Source organism: Panthera onca, chromosome D4, assembly GCF_046562875.1.
Source record: "Panthera onca isolate mPanOnc1 chromosome D4, mPanOnc1 haplotype 2, whole genome shotgun sequence".
Taxonomy (NCBI): Eukaryota; Metazoa; Chordata; class Mammalia; order Carnivora; family Felidae; genus Panthera; species Panthera onca.
The window spans coordinates 66,938,979-66,958,461 of NC_138351.1; the positions used below are offsets into that span (position 1 = coordinate 66,938,979).

A 19,483-nucleotide genomic window follows, 5' to 3' on the forward strand; every position below is an offset into this window, starting at 1 on the left:
GCATAGACCAGCAGAACTGCCACAGCTTTATTTCGTGACTCATTACAACATAGAAATATGTTTTTTTAATACTTCATATAAAGTTATTGACATACAAAATTTTTTTCTTTTTTTTCCTTTTAATGAAAATGATTTAACTTAGAAATCTGTTGTGAAACTTTTGTCTAGTTTTGCAATTCTCAGATATTCCAGTGCAAAAATAGATCCCATTAGAGACAGCATAAAGTGCTCGGAATGAAGGGGCCAATGATAAAGAAAAAGCACAAAAAAACATAGCTTCATCCTAGGGTATAAGAAGAGAGAAAACTTAATCCTTATGGAAATATAAACATTCTATAAAAGGGATGCAACAATTTTGAAGAGAATTAGAGCCATCTTACTATAGTACTATATCATGACTAGTAAATTGTTATAAGGGTACAAATTAATATCTTCGTATCAAAGTGGTTCATTATTACATAGGACACATGGCTCTTTGGAAGAAAATTTACCTGATATATACAACCACAAGAAGAAAACAAACAAATCCCTTTCATCAATGATTACAGTGAATGAAGGATGTGCAACATATAATAGTCACAACACGCTTTCAGTACAGATTGAAATACAGTAGTTTGAGGTTTGGCTGTTTTTTAACAATGAACTGTGCTGGATGTTTAATGTATACAGGGCTTTGTTACTGTTTTCTGTTGTATTTTTCACATTCACAGTTGTTAATAAAGTTTCCAAGTTGTCCAAAAGAAGCAAAAGCAGCAATCTTTGAACACTTTTGAGAATTTTTGAACCTCACATACTTACATTTCCACAGGGAATATATAGAATTTTTACTTGAGTAGAGAATTGGTAAAAAATTTCTACTACGATTAGGTTTACAAAGGAAAATGTAAAATACTATCTGGATAGTCTAAAATGTAACCACAAAGTCAGTGTGTAACTGTAGATTGTTCCTAGCTTCAGAAGAGATCTTTTTTAAATCTATATTGAAATTTTTTTGTTTTTTCACAACAGTTCACAGTGTCTTTTGATTTTTTTTCAATGTGACCTTGAAGTCAGAGTAATTAAAGCCAAGAGCTAGCTATTCACTGATTTAATAGAGAATTAGAACATGATAATAGTGAACTGGGAAAACTAACAAAAGTTTGATTTTTAAAAATATTAAACAGTGAGAAAATAAATTACTCTATGAATCTTATTAGAGATAGCACAAAATATAATCACCTCATCATGCCAATGGTTACTGGAACTAGGCCTTCATTACCTGTTTATCATTTTAGAAAACAATGACATTAATTTCTAAGTCATTTTCTTTTTCCAAACAAGTTATGTGATAACTTTCTATAAATTTTAAAAAATATAGATTTGAAATAGATCTGAAATCTTAACACCTTTAGAGTTAATATTTAAATCTTAGAAAAAGAAGAAATCAGTAATAACATTGAAAGACAGCTTGAACTTCACCCAACAGTACTTCCCTCATATTTTTGTTGTCTTAAGGCAGATCACATTAGGCATTAGTGAAATAATGTTTTTTAAAATGTTTACTGACTAAAAAAAAGACTGGGTCGGAAATGTCTGAAATATATTCCATGTGTGGGCATTTGCTGTTTTTATTTTTTTCATAACAGATTCAGGATTGAGGAGGTGAAAATTTTGAGATTGTCAGAATGGGGTGTCTAAGATCTTCAAATCCAATTATTTGAAGGTACTAAATGCCTTAAGCACAAGTTGTGTTACTCAAGTTTTGAAGCTAGTGATCTTCTTTGTGAAAGTACTCATTGTTTAGTCTTGAGACCCTTATGACAGTTAAACTTTTTTGGCTTTTGCACTGTTGCTATTTAAAAAAAAAAAAAAAAAAGCTGCCCAGTATTCCTTCACTGGGCTCCCACAACAACAAAACAACCTATTATTTGTAAACCTGTTAGCTGAATAACATGGCACAGGGATTATCTACTGAGACTTAATTTCTCCCCACCCAATCCATACATACATACATACATACTCAATTCAGCAATAATATACACTCAAAAAATACTTAATAAACTGAGATTAAGAGTATTTTAAATGATGACCTTAAACTCAAATATAGTATTGTCATGAGATCTTGACCATCACCTTATTTTCTAGTCACTAGGCACTAGTCAGAGGATACACCTGCAGGCTTCCATAAGAAATAGCTAGTGAAGTGAGGCCATATTCCTCTATGCCACGGGTTCTACAAAGAGGCCATTCCAAGGATTCACAAGTCACTGACAGAATTAAAAATTCCAAATAACGTTAAAAGTACAAAGATTTTTGTCAAAATACAATTCCATCTTTTCAAATTCTAGATTAATTTAAAAGGCCAGAAATAATACTACACTTCTGTCAAACAGGAAGATCTTGAGATGCAATGTACCGTGTTAACAGACAACCAGGACAAATGGACACAGGCCTCCCTAGGTTTGAACACGCCATCTCTTTACTCCCATGACCTAGCCTCAGCAGCTTGCAGCCTCAACAATTTGGCTGCTCTTGGCTTCTTTCCAGGATCTTAGTTTCTTTAAAAAGTCCCAGAAAAATGACCCCCGGAGACCCATGGCTCCAAGCAAGGGACAACATAAGAATGGAACTAAGTCTCACCTGTCTTGAGCCACCCACAACTTGCATGTTACTGCCACCACAGCAGCTCATCAAAGAGGGAATCAATGCAGGCCTTTCCCACACATGGCACCATTTTGTCATCTGATTACGATGCTGATAGACTCTGAAGCAGAGCAGCTCTCGCAAAAGGGTGCATGACACACCATGGTCCTTCAGGCTTTCTGAGCAACTTGGCACTAGTAACTCTGGCACACTCATTGCCAGCAATGGATGTGTCACCGGGAAACCAGTCTCCTGGCATGGCACGGCTTAATGAATGAAGATGTACATGCCTTTTGAGTTTGATAAATAATCACTGGCCATGATTACTTGAATTATTGTTGCAACCCCAGTGAGAATACAAAGGAACAAAAAAAAGTGTGATTTCAAACCCATATGTCCACTGGGTTCCATACTAGAGTTTCACATAGGTAATAAGGTAATAAACTAAATTCAAGTCTTTTTCACTTGAGAGCCATACAAGACATAGGCTACAAAGGCACTGCCCCTGTAATGGAATTTTGTTTTCATTGCATTGAATTGCATTGCATTGAAGATAGTATCAGTACAGTATCCAGTTTACTTCTTCCCACAAAAACGTCCAGGTCTTTCTTTTGGAACACTTCACATGGTGCAAAGGGAGGGCTAGTTCCTCCTTTCTTTCAGTCACTCTGCATGAACAGTATTCTTCATACATAACTTTCTTTCACTTTCTCATCCTGGAGAAAAGATGTGAGAACTGCAACATCCACTACTGTCTGGTTTTTGTGTAATGACAAGTCCTTTAAGTGGTCATCATCACTTTGGTCCTTGGCAAAGTTTACAAATACCTGTCAAAAGAAAGATGGACCTTTATAAATACCTCTCTACTTGTTCTTTTTTTTTTTCAAGTTGTATTTTCACCATGTAGAAAGTAGGGTAGGAGAATACAAGATTGCATAAATAGATTAACAAGAAAACTATGTGAGGGAGAGGAGAAACTTGAAAAAAAGGATCAAACATTTAAAAATTAAACTTTTCTATTGCCCCTCAAATTACCAACTGTTCAATCATCTATTTTGACTCTTATAAGCCAGATTAAAAAGGAAAGAGAGACAAAAACTAACATTTACTAAATAGGTACTAAGTGCCAGAATCTGGTACCTGAAGTTACCTAACCTAAATATGTATCCATTCAATATTTATTCACCCATTTATTCATTTATTCATTATTTACGAGAGAGAAGAGAAGGAGCAGAGGTAGAGAGAATCTTAAGCAGGCTCCAGGCCCAGTGCAGAGCCCAACATGGGGCTCGATCTCACAACCAAGAGATCATGACCTGACCCAAGATGAGCCACCAAGGAGCCCCTGATGTTATCTAATTTAAATGGGATAAGGCACCTGGCAAAAGGCCTGGCCTATGGTAGGGACTAAAAATTGGTAGTTATTGTGATTATTATTACTATGCTCACAATAACCCTCTAAAGTAGAATCATCTCCCTTTTCACATTCAGAGCAGTTAGTAAATAGCATAGCTAGTAGATCAGGAATTCAAGCTCAGATGGTCAAAGCTGCTCTAGGACCCATAATGGGAGTGGGGGACAGGGATTGGGAACGCTTACCCTCAAAAGTCAGTCTATTTTTGACATTCAAAGCTTACTTGGTCAAGTGTTGTCTGAGAAACAGAGTAGTCTTCTATGTGGAGTCGCTTTTTACTCTGGGAAAGGATGCTGAATATCCTAGCCAGGGAAGATAATGAGGATGGAAGCTGGTACTGGAGCATGTTCCGGTGCTTCTCTTTGAGAACACTTCCTGGAAAGGCAAGTCCAAAGAACTCCTGGACAGGCTTCAGATCAGGGTTGGACCCTGCTATTCGTACAACTATTGTATAACCATCTCCAAACCTGAAAGCAGGAAAAAAAAAACAACCAAATGGAAGATCCTCAGGAAACCTCTCATAAGAACATTTAACCCTGCCCACCTGGTGCCATGAGAAAGGAAGATCCACAACAGACCCAGAAATAAGTACCTGAGAGAAGGAACTAGTTACCATTTATTGACTACCTATTCTGGTGCCATGCTGAGTGCCTTAGACATATGATTTCATTGAATCCTCACCTGGACATATGAAATCTGGCAGATGCTACATAGAAACTGAAGCCCAGGGGGTTAGTCACTTTCCCCTGGTACAGAGCTCCTAAGTGCTAGGGCCCAGGATGTGGACTCATTTGTGTTGGATTCCAAAGCCTATGCTCTAACCATCCCAGCATGTGTAAAATTTCCCATTTCATGTGCTTTCCAAGGCCAGAAGGTAGATATTCCTAGGATACAGGCTCTCAGGAAGGTGAAGGAATTTGTGCAAGAGCACACACCAGTGAAAGGTAAAGACAGAATTTGAATGCAGCGCTGTCGGACCTCAAAGCCCTCATTTTTTCCACTAAACCATTTTGTTCCATTTATTTCCCTTTATTTTAGAGCCACCACGTATATGCTCACAAAAAGAATGCAAGCTTTCTCAGTACGTATCATCCCAAGGAAATGGTCTTTGTTACCTATTTTTCAGATGCTGGACACTGCCAAGACACCGGAACCTCCCATTCACCATAATTGCCATCCTAGTGCACAGCGCTTCACATTCTTCCATACTGTGGGAACACAGAGATTTTTGTTTTAGAAAGATGCTCCTCTAACCATCAGGACATCATAGGACCTCGGGAATTTGAAAGAAATACATTCTCAGTTTCCTAGGGCATAATTGCACCCTGCTCCAAATACATGAAGATGTAGCAATAACACAGTTTACTGCCGCACTGTTTACCCTTGTAAAAAAAAAAAAAAAAAAAATGCAAACAGTCCAAATGTCTACAAAAAGAGGAATAGTTAAATAACTTTTTTTTAGGGCATATCTTATTGGAATACTGTCAACTCATAGCTATGAGAAAGGATGACACATCTAAATGTACTGACTTGAAATAATGTTTACAAAATATTAAGTGAAAAAGAACAATATCTATCTGGTATCTGAGAACCCCAAGCTTGCATTTTTGCTTGTAAAAATACACACACAGACACACAGACACACAGACACACACACACACACACACACACACACACACACACACACGTGTGTAGAAATTTGCAAAAGAAAACTGCAAAGATGTAGCCTAATGATAGTTATCTCCTAGTGAGGCAATTTCAGGTAATTTTCACTTTTTCTCTTTGCCTTTCTGTATTTTCTAATTTTTATACAATGATCAAATCCACTATTTAGAAAATTTTTAAATTACACAACACAGATGCCAAGCCAAGTCTTCACTACTGACCTATGAGATGTAAGCACTACTGATCTCCCTTCCTTGACAATACTTAAGGCACAATTCCATAGGAATCTCCGGGCTTTGGGATCCATGCCTGTGGTAGGTTCATCCTGTGATCAGAATAAAATAAGTCCTATTATTTGTGGAAAACACATCAAAGATAGATTTAAGTGCAGAAGCATCTTTGAAATAAGATGAATGGGAAGTTAAAAGTTAGGCTATTTCTTGATGGACCAAAGAACCAGACCTTATATACCAGAATAAACTGCATACTTGTTTGTAACCAGTTCATTCTTATAAATGTGTCACTGAATTTTTTAATAAAATTAAATTTCTCCAAATGAGTAGAAAGGGAAAGGAAAAACCTATTTCGTTTCAATCATCTTTTCATGACTGACAAGTATACACTAAACTTCTTTTGTCTGAAATTTCTATTCAAGTCTGTATTAGGTTTGGGTAAAATTACTTTACTTCTTTTTTTATTCTAACTCACTCCAGCTTAGCCTGTTATATTGTATTTGCTAGTCTTAGAGAAACAGACTACAGATCCAAACAGTCTGGATAACATTATAGCCTTAACCCAAGGCTTCTTCCTGTAATAACTTCAATGCAGAAGAAAAAGGGCCATGGGCCACTGTCCAGTCTAATCTTCTGTTTTCATCTATCTGTATGTAAGGACTATGACCCAGATGCCACCTTGGGGATCTTGAAACCATAATTTCCATCTATAGGGGATGAACACATAGATGATAAGAATGTTCCGGAGAAAGGTCAAATCACATATCCAAGACTCAGTCACACCTGTCGGGGTTCTCCACAGCAGAGAAATAAGGTCTCTGGAGCATCTCTCTTTTGGAGCATGTGAGGGCATAGCAAAACCACCCCAGTGTGTATCAAAAAAACTTCCCTCTGGTTTTCTAAGGCTTCTCTGCTGTTCCTGGTTGGAAGAAGGATGGCTTGCCATTAGCCACGCCAGTCAGGCAATATCCCTGGATATACAGGACTTTAGAAAAAGTGATGTTCTCCATTCAGGCCAAAATAGTTTTCCATTCACAGTCCTACTCACCAGAAACACTACAGGAGGCCCGCCAATCAAAGCCATGGCTGTTGAGAGCTTGCGTTTGTTGCCTCCACTATAGTTACCAGCATATTTTTCTCCATACTTCACCAGGCCCAGTTTTCGAATTGCCCATTCACCAACCTACAGTAATGAAAAGCACTTTGACTTTTGTCTGCTTTGTTAATTTTATCATGCTTTCTTATACTTATATATGTCATGTCTCTTTACTGAGTAAAGACTAGGAAAATTCTTTTCACTGAGTAGATTCTGTAATCATGACCTAGCAAGTGCCAAGGAGCCCAAAAGCAGGGGGAAGGGATCTGTGTGGGTGGGAACAGCACTTCCTCTCTGCCCTCCAGCATGCGTCTGCCACTCACTCTTGCCCCACCATCACCATGAATTCCCACCCTGCAAGTAGGGGTCAAGAGCCAGGATTTCACATTGCTGCATCCATGAGTAAGAAGAGCCTAAAGCCAATGGTCATTTGTGAAAGTCAAAGCCGTAAGGTCTACTGTCAGCATGCCAAAGAGAACAGGCTGGCTTTCTGGCGCTCACGGTACCTTCCCAACTTCTTTCTCTGGGACTCCTCTCAAGAGGGCAAAGAACTCCACATGCTCTCTTCCAGTCAGTAACTCCGTGATGGCATCAAACTGAGGGCAATAGCCCATGTTCTGATGCACTTCGTGGATGTTTGATAAGATACTGCAAAGAAAAAAACTGGTGAGGTTTTAAGCATCTAGAGATATTCTGATTAGATAATCTTGCCTAATGTTCCTATAAAGTATGCTCGTACATGACAAAAATAACCAGAGAGCACACTAGCTTCGAGGAACAATCTTTCCGCCCCAAGGATGCCAGCCCCCACTGGCAATCAGTGCCTCTGTCCTGCCCACTTGCACCTGGCTCTCCCAACACCTCAATCTGCAAGCTCAGTCCCATTTCAAGATCCCCACGTCCATTCCAAATGCAGTGCTATCTTTACCAACAACCTCACTCACATGATCCCAGGACCTCAGCACTAAGTCTCGACCCCAGACTGACTTCTGTGTCCCAGTCATATGTATGAAGTACTTTGTTACTCCAAAGTCTCCTTCATGGCCATTCAGACCCAGAGGAGGCCCAGCAACTCTGGGTGTGACCTCCCTCCTTCTGCTTTCTGCTGTTCATACATTGACTCGGCCACAATATGGTCCAGGCCCCCTGGTTCCACTATTCCCCTTCTAGTTTTTAAGGGTTTTGTTTTTGGGGTGTTTTGTTGTTGTTATTGTTGTTGTTTTATAACAGGCTCTCTGAAAATCTGGTGACAAAAAAAAATATGTACCTATAGACATAACTGTACATTTATTGGTGGAAGCAGCTTTTGGGCCCCATGAAGCCAAGCTCAGGTTAAGAATCCCTGATGTGGGAGAAGCTCAGGCCCCATCCAGTCTGATGGCCGCACATCAGCCACGTCTGGATAGTGTCTGCCTTTGGTCTTTCAGCAGTATTCATTTCTCTTTGCAGATCTGTTTAATACTCCCAGGGCCAGCTTTTTCCAGAATTATGACTGAGGTGTCCACAGACATGAGGCCTGGCCCTCACAGCAGCACTGCCTAAGCCAGTTCTTACAACCAGTCACTGTGACAAACCTTAATTTGGGCCAGTTATTGCTGCCATTGCTTTATGTCCAAGGAGTCTGGTACTAGGATCAAGGCTGGGGAAGCAGGTATGCAGCCTTAGGCCTGCTATTTCAGAATTTCTGTTCTCTTAAACCTCCTTTACTCTGCTACTAAAAATGTTAATGAGACAGAAGAGGGGACCCATGAGTACATTAAGTCCCTTGCTCCTTTCAATTTTATGGGCTAGTAGCCCCCTATCCATTATTTCCAAATTGTGAGTCATCATCCATTAGTGGGCTACAAAAATAAATTTAGTGGGTCATGATCAGTTTTTTTAAAAGACATGCTTATTTATGTGTTTTTGTGTATTTATTAGGTTGAGAGGTAACTGTATTTGCTACTTTGGATCATAGTCAGAAAAGTTCAAACGCATCTCTCCGTATAAAAAGCCCAGAGAAGCCCCACATATTTAGAATATTCAGGGTAACATTGCCTAATTGGTCTCTGAAGTGGAGATGTACCCCTTAAAGATCACTTAGTCACCTGTGCATTCTGAGAGAATGGCTTAATGTGGCCTCAATAATTGATACACTCTTTAGGGAGGACAATTTAGCAAGTACACACCCTTTCACCTAGTAGGAATTTTGCCTGAGGAATTGCAAGAGGACTACAAGGACATATTTACATAGTGAAAAACAGAAACCAAGTGTCCAACAATAAGGAATTGATTAAATAAACTACAGGTAAATGTACAGAGGAGCATTTTATGTAATAATGTAAAGTCTACATCGTAGAATATGTAACCCATTGGGAAATATTCATACCAGCCTCATTAACAGTAAACTAATTAAAAAAAAATTTTTTTTGACGTTTTATTTCTTTTTGAGACAGAGAGAGACAGAGCATGAATGGGGGAGGGGCAGAGACAGAGGGAGACACAGAATCAGAAGCAGGCTCCAGGCTCTGAGCAATCAGCCCAGACAGAGCCCGACGCGGGGCTCGAACTCACGGACCGCGAGATCGTGACCTGAGCTGAAGTCGGATGCTTAACCGACTGAGCCACCCAGGCGCCCCAACAGTGAACTAATTTTAAAAAACCTAGATACAGTATCATGTCAATTTTATAATACACTTATATGTGTATATAACATAGATTTGGGCTGATGGGAATGTTCTAAAACTAGATTGTGGTGATCTGTGCATAACCTTGCAAACTGACTAGAAATCATTTAATTGTACTCTTAGGAAAAGCAAACTACATGGTATATAAATTATACCTGAATAAAGCTGTTTAAAAAAAAAACAGATGGGGACTGGAAAAAAAAATGTAAATAGTGGTTATCTCTAGGTAGTGGGATTATTGATGATTTTTATCTTTTTCTTTATACTTCACTGTATTTCAACATTTTTATAAACTACATAGTACTGTTATAATCCCCAAAAATCAAAATATATTTACTTAAATAAAGTAAAAAAAAGTTTTTGTGGCAAAATACACTCTATGTCTTTTCTTACCTATTTTTGTTAAGGAAAGCATCTCCTCTGGTAACCGTGGTATCTCCAGTTAACATCTTGAAAGTTGATGATTTCCCAGCCCCATTAACTCCCAGAAGTCCAAAGCACTGAAACATATTGGGTAAGCCATATAAGCAAAATACTAAACATCTGAATATAAATGACCCTTATAAAATAGTCACCTCAACTGGGTTTTTAGATAACATGATTCTAAAACACCATTCTTAAATATTGATGAAGAGTCAAATTTTTTCTGGTTTTAAGAACTTACATAGATATTTAAATATAATTTGTAATGAGACACATTGAGCATATTTGTAAATATTATTTGAATCATGAGGTTGAGGCCAAAGCTCATGTGTAAAAGAAAAGTAATAAAAACCAACCACATTTCACTATCTAATCTGGCTCAAGGGCAGAAAAGAACACAAACATGAACAATAAAGGAAAAAACCTACTTAAAAAAAAATCTATTTCAATTTCATCATCATCTTGAATCAATCACAAAGTCACATTTGAGACGTGCATGCTTTCTTTTTAAATTAAAAAAAAAATTAATGTTTATTCTTGAGCAAGAGAGAGGGAGAGAGCAAAAAGCATGAGCAGGGGAGGGTCAGAGAGAGAAGGAGACACAGAATCCAAAGCAAGCTCCAGGCTCTGAGCTGTCAGCACAGAGCCCCATGCAGGGCTTAAACTCATTAACCGTGAGATCATGACCTGAGCTGAAGTTGGATGCTTAACCAACTGAGCCACGCAGCCACCCCACGTGCATTCTTTTCTAAAATTGCCTAACATTATCCCAAGCCTTTTGACAAATGGGATCCCCATCTTCTCAATGACTGATTGCTCCACATACACATGAATAGAGAAGCCTTTAAAACTCACTTTTAACCCTTCCAGATGTTGTTTGATTGGGTAGACAGTTTGAATTAATAAGGACAAGAAAAGCGTAGACAAAGTGCCTTTACCTCGCCAGGAGGAATGCCAACGCAAATCCTGTCAACAGCAGGCTTCCTCTTTCTTCTGTAGATCTGCAACCGACAAAGTGCACATATTCATGAGCCATGGTGAATCATAGCTATCCCAAGCAACTGTGGAAGAGGGAATTATAACCCAAATACACATGAAGTAAGACTCATCAGTAAAACTAAGTCACACCTTTGATATGCTAAGAGCCTTGGTCTGTCTCTGTAGCAACTGGCTTCTGAAGGACTCTGAAGCTCAAAATAAAAGTGAACTTCTTTTTATTTTTAATTTCATATCAACCTTTTTATGTTTATTTGTTTTTATTATTTTTTAATGTTTATTTACTCTGGGGGGAGGGGGGCAGAGAGAGAGGGGGAGAGAGAGAATCCCAAGCAGGCTCTGCACTGTCAGCAGAAAGCCCTATGCGGGGCTCAAACTCATGAACTATGAGATCATGACCTGAGCCAAAGCCGGAAACTTAACCAACTGAACCACCCAGGCACCCCTTATGTTTATTTTGAGAAAGAACATGCGCGTGTGCACACACACTCACACAAGTGGGGGAGGGGCAGAGAGAGGGAGGGACAGAGAGAATCTCAAGCAGGCTCCATGCTTGCTCTCAGTGCAGAGCCTAACATGGGGCTTGATCTCAAGAACCTTTGAGATCATGACCTAAGCAGAAATCAACAGTTGGCTACTTAACTGACTGAGCCACCCAGATGTGCCTACTATCAACCTTCTCCAAAGACATATTAGTCATTAAAATATAATTTTTCATTTACTTGATAGATTTTTAAAAAATTAAACTGTGCAGGGTAAAAATGTATCATTGAAGCACTGCAAATATTGTTTGTACATATTATAAAAAAGTAAATTGTTGGGATTCTGGCACCTAGCGTGGGCTGAAACAAACCTTCCTCCTGAGACATATGGAGACATACCAGCTTTTTAGACTATGACTCTCAAAATCAGCCATTTATTCTTCCTACCTCAGCTTTGACTGGATGTACAATTTTAGTATGTTTTAATAACAAACACAAAAGTGTAAGTGTGAAAAACAAATATACTTGAGAACAAGACTTCATATTATAAAATATTCTCAGTAGGATTTCTTTCATTAAGAAGTCCCCTCAGTGTATTTTAAATAAAATTAAATACTAGATAGACACTTGGTATAGATGTACATATTTGGGGAAGCATGCTCTTTTTATTAAGCAAATCAGCAAAAATGACTGTTTCCAACATATAAAGCTGAAAACAACTGAATACAAGTTGTTACAGCCTGTACTGTCTCACCTTTGTCAGCTCCTTGATTTCCAAGATGTCATTCTGTCCTCCACCATCAAGAATTCTCTGTCTTTCCCGCTTCACATCTTCATCCTCATCATTCAATGGAGGAAGCCTTGCATTTACAGGTCTTGGGGGAAATTTTTTAAGAAAAAAAAAAAAAAAATCAACCTTTCAAGGTATCTTTCAAGACAAAGACCCAATTTCTAAGCAAGTCCTATAAAATATACTCTCTGTAGTTTTTAGGATCAGCAGTGCTGTGGGCTAGAGGATACCCACATTAGGAAAATCAGTTGGATTGTCTTGAGATCAATGCAAAGAAACCACCACTGACTAGCGCTTCCCCATGTTCCTCTGTGACCCTCAACCAGGTGCTCCATGAGTTCTGAGAAAAAGCTCACCTGGGCCTGATGAAGAATCTGTACTGGATCAGAACAGTGATGAGGAAGAATACCACCCCTTCCACAGCCATGGCGAAGAGGTTTCGTCCCACTAAGTCCCAAGACAGTGGTGAAACAAAACGATTCTCCCCTGAAGACACAATATAGAGATCCAGTCAGAATGGAGGCACCAAACACCATGGCCCTTCCTCAAATTCAGGCTCAAATTTGTCTATGTTCCCAAAAACACCAATGGTTCTTGTCTATGACAAGTAAGGGAGTGATTACTTTTCAAGTCTGATTTAGAGTAGCATTTTGGGAAAATATACTATGACCCAGTAATCAGTCAGAATTTCAGAACTAACATGTATTAGATCTCTAATTTCATATCTTATATTTCCTTTTTAATGAGACATGCCACAAATCCCTTTTAAAAAGGCAAACAATCCAGGGTAATTTTAAGGGTATTTTAGCAAACTGTTTCACTGAAGATTAGAGAGTGCTTTAAAAAGATGCCCCTTTCAGTAGCATATAATGTAACCCATTGAACTAATTAAATCATCTGGCTTTATGGGAATACTCCTTACATTCCTTATACATCTCCTGTGCACTTGTTAATTGAAAAGAAAGAAAAAATAGTCCCTCTTCTATGTCCATTAAATAACATGGCCCATCTAGCTATATGAGCCAGTGGATGAAGAACAGTAATGTGGCCACAGGAGAAATATTTTTAAAGACTCTAGAGATTGAAAAAGCTGCAATAAATTACCTTTTTATAGACTTTGTAAAAGGTAATAGATGGCCACTCTGCAGACCCACGACTTTGCTAGTAGTCAGAACCAAAGTTTGTACCCTTCCTTCTGGTTCTCTGGACTGTATCCAATTATAACTATGGTTTGCCTTTTCCAGTGACTAACAAACCCAACCAGTGGCTTTATGCACTGGGTCCAGGATGAAGTCAGTATTTCCCTTACCTCCTTACCTCCAAAATTGCCCTCTCACTTTTCTCAAGGCTATCAGAGGCAGACAAATGTTGCATCAAAAGATCCACGCCACATCCAGCTTCATTGTCATGAACCCTCTGAGTGGTGGGAAGTCCTATGCCCAGTCACCAGTCTCTTTCCAAAACAAAGCCCAGAGTCCCAAGGCCCATGAAAACTGTCATCTCCATGAAAGCACCCTCTAGCCACTGCTGTTGCTCACCAAACCTTTCCAGGGCATCAGCCATTGCCTGATTTTTCACCATGTCGATGAGCCCCCGTCCCAGGCAAAAATGTGGGAAAATCAAGAATACAGACTTCAGGATATCATTGATGTTATTCAGTTTCTAAAAAAATAAAAAATAAAAAAAATAAGAAAGAAATGTCATTTCTTCAAATGAATGTCATTTGTGGTTTAGGCTAAAAATATATCTAAAATATGAGAGATTAGAAAAATTTGGATTCGCTGGGGTCAAACTGACCCTTTGAATTCAGACACCAATCAATAGTAACAGCCATAGTTGATGATACATAACCCAATAAAATTTCTTTAGAAAATCTGAAGTAAAAAAAAAAAAAAAAATTGAAGTAATGCTATGAATATGTAGAAATAGGAGCAAAGTTTGGAAACAGTTATTTTTAATCAGAGGCAAATCGTAATAAAATACTGGCTTAGCATTTCAAAAGCAAATTGCTCATGTCTGGGTAATATTTCAATTTCAGGATTTTGTAGGCATTTTAAAAATCCTTCTTGTACACATCAAGCCAGTGGCCAAATAGCCAACAATTAAGTTGCCATGTGCTGGATGCCCTGTGTTAGGGCACAGGGGAGGCCAAGGTTAATAAACAGTCTCTACTCTGAGGAAATTACTACATAACTGGTAGTACTGGAGGCATGAACTGAGGGTTTGGGGAGCACAGGAGAAAGAGAGAGTGCCTCCCGCTTGGCAGGTAAGGAAAGCTTCATATTTGAGCAGAGTATTGAAGGCTTAGTGAGATACTACCAGGCTCTGTAATAAAAGAAGTCAGGCCTACAGGAGTATGGACGGTTAAAGCCAACAACAAACTCAGCTAAAACTACAGAGCCTTGGGAAAGGGTGTGGTGAGATTTGGCCAGGAAGAGCTGTGCACCTCTAAAGGCCTTGCATGCTAAGTTAAGGTGTTTGGACAAAGACAGTAACAACAGGAATGGACAGGGCCCTTAAAGAGATCTGGAACCAGAAGACCAGACAAGGTAAACAGTTCAATGTGGGACATAAGCAAAAGCATATACGATGACTATAATACTGCCAGCTGGGGTGATTGGGTAGATAGGAATGCCATCCAGTGGGACGGGAATGGCAAGAGAAGTACTAGGTTTTGAGAGAAAAGATGATTAGCACAGGTCAAGTATGGGGCATCTAGAAATAATCTAACTGGAGCCATCTGCTAGGCAAGTGAAAACCTGAGACTAGAGTTCCAGGGAACAATGAGGGCTAAAGGCATAGATCCGGGAGATAACTATGTAAGACACGGAGAGAGGGTTGGTCAAAGCCTCGGGAATGAATGGCATCACACAGAGATAACATCTTAAGTGGAAAGCAAAGATGGCACAGGACCAAATAGTGGGAAGCGCAACACTTAAACAGAAAGGAGTACAAAAGAACCTGTCAAAGGAAACTCAAGGGTTTGATCAAAGTAAGAAATATAAAAAAAAAAAAAAGGAGGAGAAAGATGTGCTATTCAAACCCGCCGTGGAGAGAATCTGAAAAAGGATGGAGTGGTCAGCGGGGTCAACACCACAGACAAGTAGCATTAGATCATTATTCCATGCTGTCCTCTGGCTCACAGAGATGCTTGTCCCCACAAGAGCTGCTCTTTCAGCAGACTCACATTGTTGGTGAATAGCTCCAGCACAAAAGTGGCCACGCTGCCGTTGATCCCAATGAAGAGGTTCACGCTGGTGAGGACCACGTAGGCTGTGCTGGGGATCTTGAACACGAAGGAGGCTGGGTACATGAGAGGTGTGATCGACCACCTGGTGAGGCACAAAGACAAATGTCCACTGGGTATCCCCTGCCTTCCCTCAGAAACTGGGCACTATATGCCTTACCCCCATCCACAGGTGCCTTACCCATACAGCAAAAGTAGAAGGGCTAGCACAGGCAGGTTGGTAGAGGACACATAAGACTTCTGCTGGAAGCAGATGAAGATGATAATGACCAGCGTGGCAGGGACCACATAGTTGCACTAAAAGTGAAAAGCAAAGAAATAAGGTTCACCCCTGAGTCAGAGACACAACACATCTCAAGTCTTCACCATCACAGGACAAGAAAGGGCAGATAAACATATTGGGAGAATAACTTTGAATTAATGAAGCCACATAAAGCATTAATCAAAATATCGGACAATACATTTTGACAAGCATTTTACCCTTGGCTGATTTTATAAACTGCATGCCCTTTCTGTCTTTCCAACAGCTAAGCCAAGGTGTCACGCTCAGTAAACTTATACTGAACAATGGATTCCCAGTCAGAGTAATTACAATTTCACAGCAGCAAATAAGCTTCCATTAATCTTCCCAAAGATGATTGCGTGCTTCATCGTTAATGCTATATTATAGTCTGCCCAAGTTCAATCTCACATGTAATCTATTTATAAGCGCTTACCTCATAACATGAATGTCACAATTGTTTCATCACACTGAGAATAATTTTCAAGGCTGTCCTGACAGTGTGTCAAGCATTAAAATGCAGATATAAAGACTTGACTACAGGACAATTATGAGAATTCATAGCTGGCGGACCGAAGTACATGCAGGGAGGGGAAGTGGGCTTGTTGGCTGTTAAAAGAATTTGAGCTTCAGACTGCAGGGCTCTGTCTCAGCCCCATTCTTCCCAGTATGTTTATCAACAACTTAGATGAAGACATGCTTTTAGTGAATTTCAGAGTCTCTAAAGCAGGAAGGGACAGATAATACACAGGAAGATAAGGGATAGCTCTGAGGTCACAGACTTGATATTCCATCTCTGAACCTCCTGTGCCTGCCACAGTCAGATGCATAGTGAGCACTTAAGTATGTGTTTACCAAATGAAGTAATCACTGGATCAAGACAAAAACAAAACCAAATGGATACTAAACAAGATGCAGTGTAATAGGGATAAATATGAAGTTTAGGTTCAGAAAATCAATTGCATTAGTATAGAGTGAAAGAGACCCCATTCACCAATCATTATATGAAATGGAAATTACAGTTCACTACCAAGTTGCCATCTAGACAGTGCTACCTCCCCATGCAATACCCATGGGCTAAGTAATGAAAGTATGGCATAAAGATCAACTCTCTCTAGATATGTAACCCTTCAGACCTCAGCCTGAACACAAGGTTAGTTTTCGGCTTGGCTTTTCAAAAGGAACATTAACAACGTGGGGCATGGCTATAGAAAGGCAACATATCGGAACAGTGATAAGTCTGAGAGGCTTGGTATAATCAAAACAAACATCATCATCATTACTCATGTTTGTACAGTGCTTTAGAGATTACAAAGTATGTTCTCATACAGATCATCTTATATGGGGAAGACCTGGGTTAAATGAAAGTTGTCTTTAAATACCTGAAGGACTGTGCGGTGGGAGAAGAATTAAATTTGTTCTGTGTGGCTTACAATTAATGGAAGTCAAGGGAGATAAACTTCAACTCCACTTTACAAAAATTAGAAGTTCAGAATTCTTTTAAGTCCTCTATATTGGTCTGAACAGAAGCAATGTATTACAGCTGGCATAAAAATATATTTGAAATGGATGGATAAGCTTCTGGGTAAAATGTATAGAGTTTTCAACTGAAAGATGGATTTCCTACCAAGGTAAAGAACACCCTGATTCTGGTGGTGAAAACCTACCAGACAAGGTAAAGGCACTGAAGTTTTGACTAAGGGTCTTCCAGCTTGATGTTACTTTGAAAAATGGTAAGTTAGGAAATTAGCGGCAGTGGTATTAATTGCAGCGTGGACAGATTTTTCTTTCCAGCGGGAGATCAGCTCTGTATTTGATGCCATATTTAGTGTCATGAGAGTATACAACTGCCTCTGCCTTTTCCTTTTTCATTCATCTTTGACTAGCTAGTACACTTTTAGAAAAGCCGGGGCAGGGGGCTCTTTCGTCCAATCCACAGCCCTAATGATTTATAAAACAGCAGCAGACTGGAGTTCTTACCATATCCCACACAAAATTGGAGAGCCAATAGATGACAGGCTTCACTCCACTGATGAACTGCAGGTGTTTTGCTTTGCTGACCCGCTCTTGGATCAGGAACACCACAAAGCTGGCCGGGACGAAGGACATTGCAAAGATGACACAGATGGACACAAGGACATCCACTGATGTAGTCATCCTGAAAACAAAAGGCAGTGAGGCTATGAGAGGCCATTGATGCAGCTGAGGACCCAATCAAGTGAGATACACGTGCGCGCGCGCGCACACACACACACACACACACACACACAAACACACAAGTGTCTGAGATCTGAGGGAAAAATATCTGTTCACCAAACGAATTTCACTCAGGGTTAAAGATGATTATTTTCAAGTAAAAAAAAATTCTGATGATTAAAATGCAAAAATGATTTCAGTGAGGCAAAAAAGAACCCATTGCCATAGTGAAATTATTTTAAAAAGTCTAAGAATGGTCAAATGGCATTCACTTTGGTCTTCCTTTCTTGACACTTAAGAGCATTAAGTTATAAATTTTCACACATATAGGACTACTATATCTTGAAAACTAAATAAAGCAGAAATATTAGTGTGAAACTATTCAAATAAGTTAATTTCCGGCTTTAAATAAATTTGAAAACAATAGTATGCAGCATATGTAACAAAAATTCTCAGATTCTTATTTTAAGAATTATAAGCTCATTAAAGAGGGTATAATATAAACTATTCTTATATATATTAATTATATATAAAGTTGGTATAAAGATCCTAGTGACATACATTTTCTATATGAGTTCAGCAGAAATAGCTGTGCCATGCTCCATACACAGGGAAGAATCTAATGCTGAGTGCTAGACTTGGCAATTTACATGAATTGCCTCATTTAACACCATACATCTAGAAATTTAGAAACCAGATTCAAACATAGACCTGTATGATTCCAAAGGCTATGCCCTTTAAACTATATTATACTGGCTTTAAACTTCACACATACACACACACACACACACACACACACACACACACACACACACGACTGAGGAATTAAAAAGACAAGCTGATAAAAGTATGCTTCACCAAGTTTAGAAAATAGTGGTTTCAAAACTAATAAAACCATTTTTTAAATTATTTTTTTTTTAATGTTTATTCACGTTTTGAGAGACAGAGCGTGACCAGGAAAGGGGCAGAGAGAAAGAGGGAGACACAGAGCCTGAAGCAGGCTCCAGGCTCTGAGCTGTCAGCACAGAGCCCCACACAGGGCTTGAACCCAAAAACCATGAGATCATGACCTGAGCCAAAGTCGGCCACTTAACCAACTGAGTCACCCAGGCACCCTGATTTTTTATTAACCAATGTGTAAATGGTGAGATAAAGTATTTTAGGATTTTATTGACAATTTTACTTTAATTCACTAAATGTAATGGTCTTTAGACATCAGGGTCCTTTATCTTCTGCAGTTTAATCCCTATCAGCCAATTCATATGATCATTTTCTACCAGAACCTGAATAATCCAGATATACAAGAATATAACTGTGACCTCTGCTGATACTCCAGAACCAGTTTCACACTTCCTTCCCCTATTCCAGGAGTC

At 39.1% G+C, this 19,483-nt stretch overlaps 1 protein-coding gene across 3 annotated transcripts in view; it reads right to left on the bottom strand.

Moving 5' to 3' along the window:
- Positions 1-12: 12 nt before the first annotated feature.
- Positions 13-19,483, bottom strand: part of ABCA1 (ATP binding cassette subfamily A member 1) — a 133,462-nt gene continuing 113,991 nt past the window's right edge. For all 3 annotated transcript variants that reach the window (XM_078436624.2, XM_078436623.2, XM_078436625.2), the window contains exons 37-50: positions 17,895-18,072; positions 15,816-15,931; positions 15,575-15,719; positions 13,926-14,049; positions 12,744-12,873; positions 12,352-12,472; positions 11,058-11,120; positions 10,090-10,196; positions 7,537-7,678; positions 6,983-7,117; positions 5,923-6,026; positions 5,152-5,244; positions 4,260-4,503; positions 13-3,449 (exon numbers count right to left, since the gene is read on the bottom strand). In XM_078436624.2, the coding sequence (XP_078292750.1) occupies positions 3,309-3,449; positions 4,260-4,503; positions 5,152-5,244; positions 5,923-6,026; positions 6,983-7,117; positions 7,537-7,678; positions 10,090-10,196; positions 11,058-11,120; positions 12,352-12,472; positions 12,744-12,873; positions 13,926-14,049; positions 15,575-15,719; positions 15,816-15,931; positions 17,895-18,072 (1,843 nt within the window). In that variant the 3' untranslated portion in view covers positions 13-3,308. The remainder of the gene's footprint in view (positions 3,450-4,259; positions 4,504-5,151; positions 5,245-5,922; positions 6,027-6,982; positions 7,118-7,536; positions 7,679-10,089; positions 10,197-11,057; positions 11,121-12,351; positions 12,473-12,743; positions 12,874-13,925; positions 14,050-15,574; positions 15,720-15,815; positions 15,932-17,894; positions 18,073-19,483) is intronic.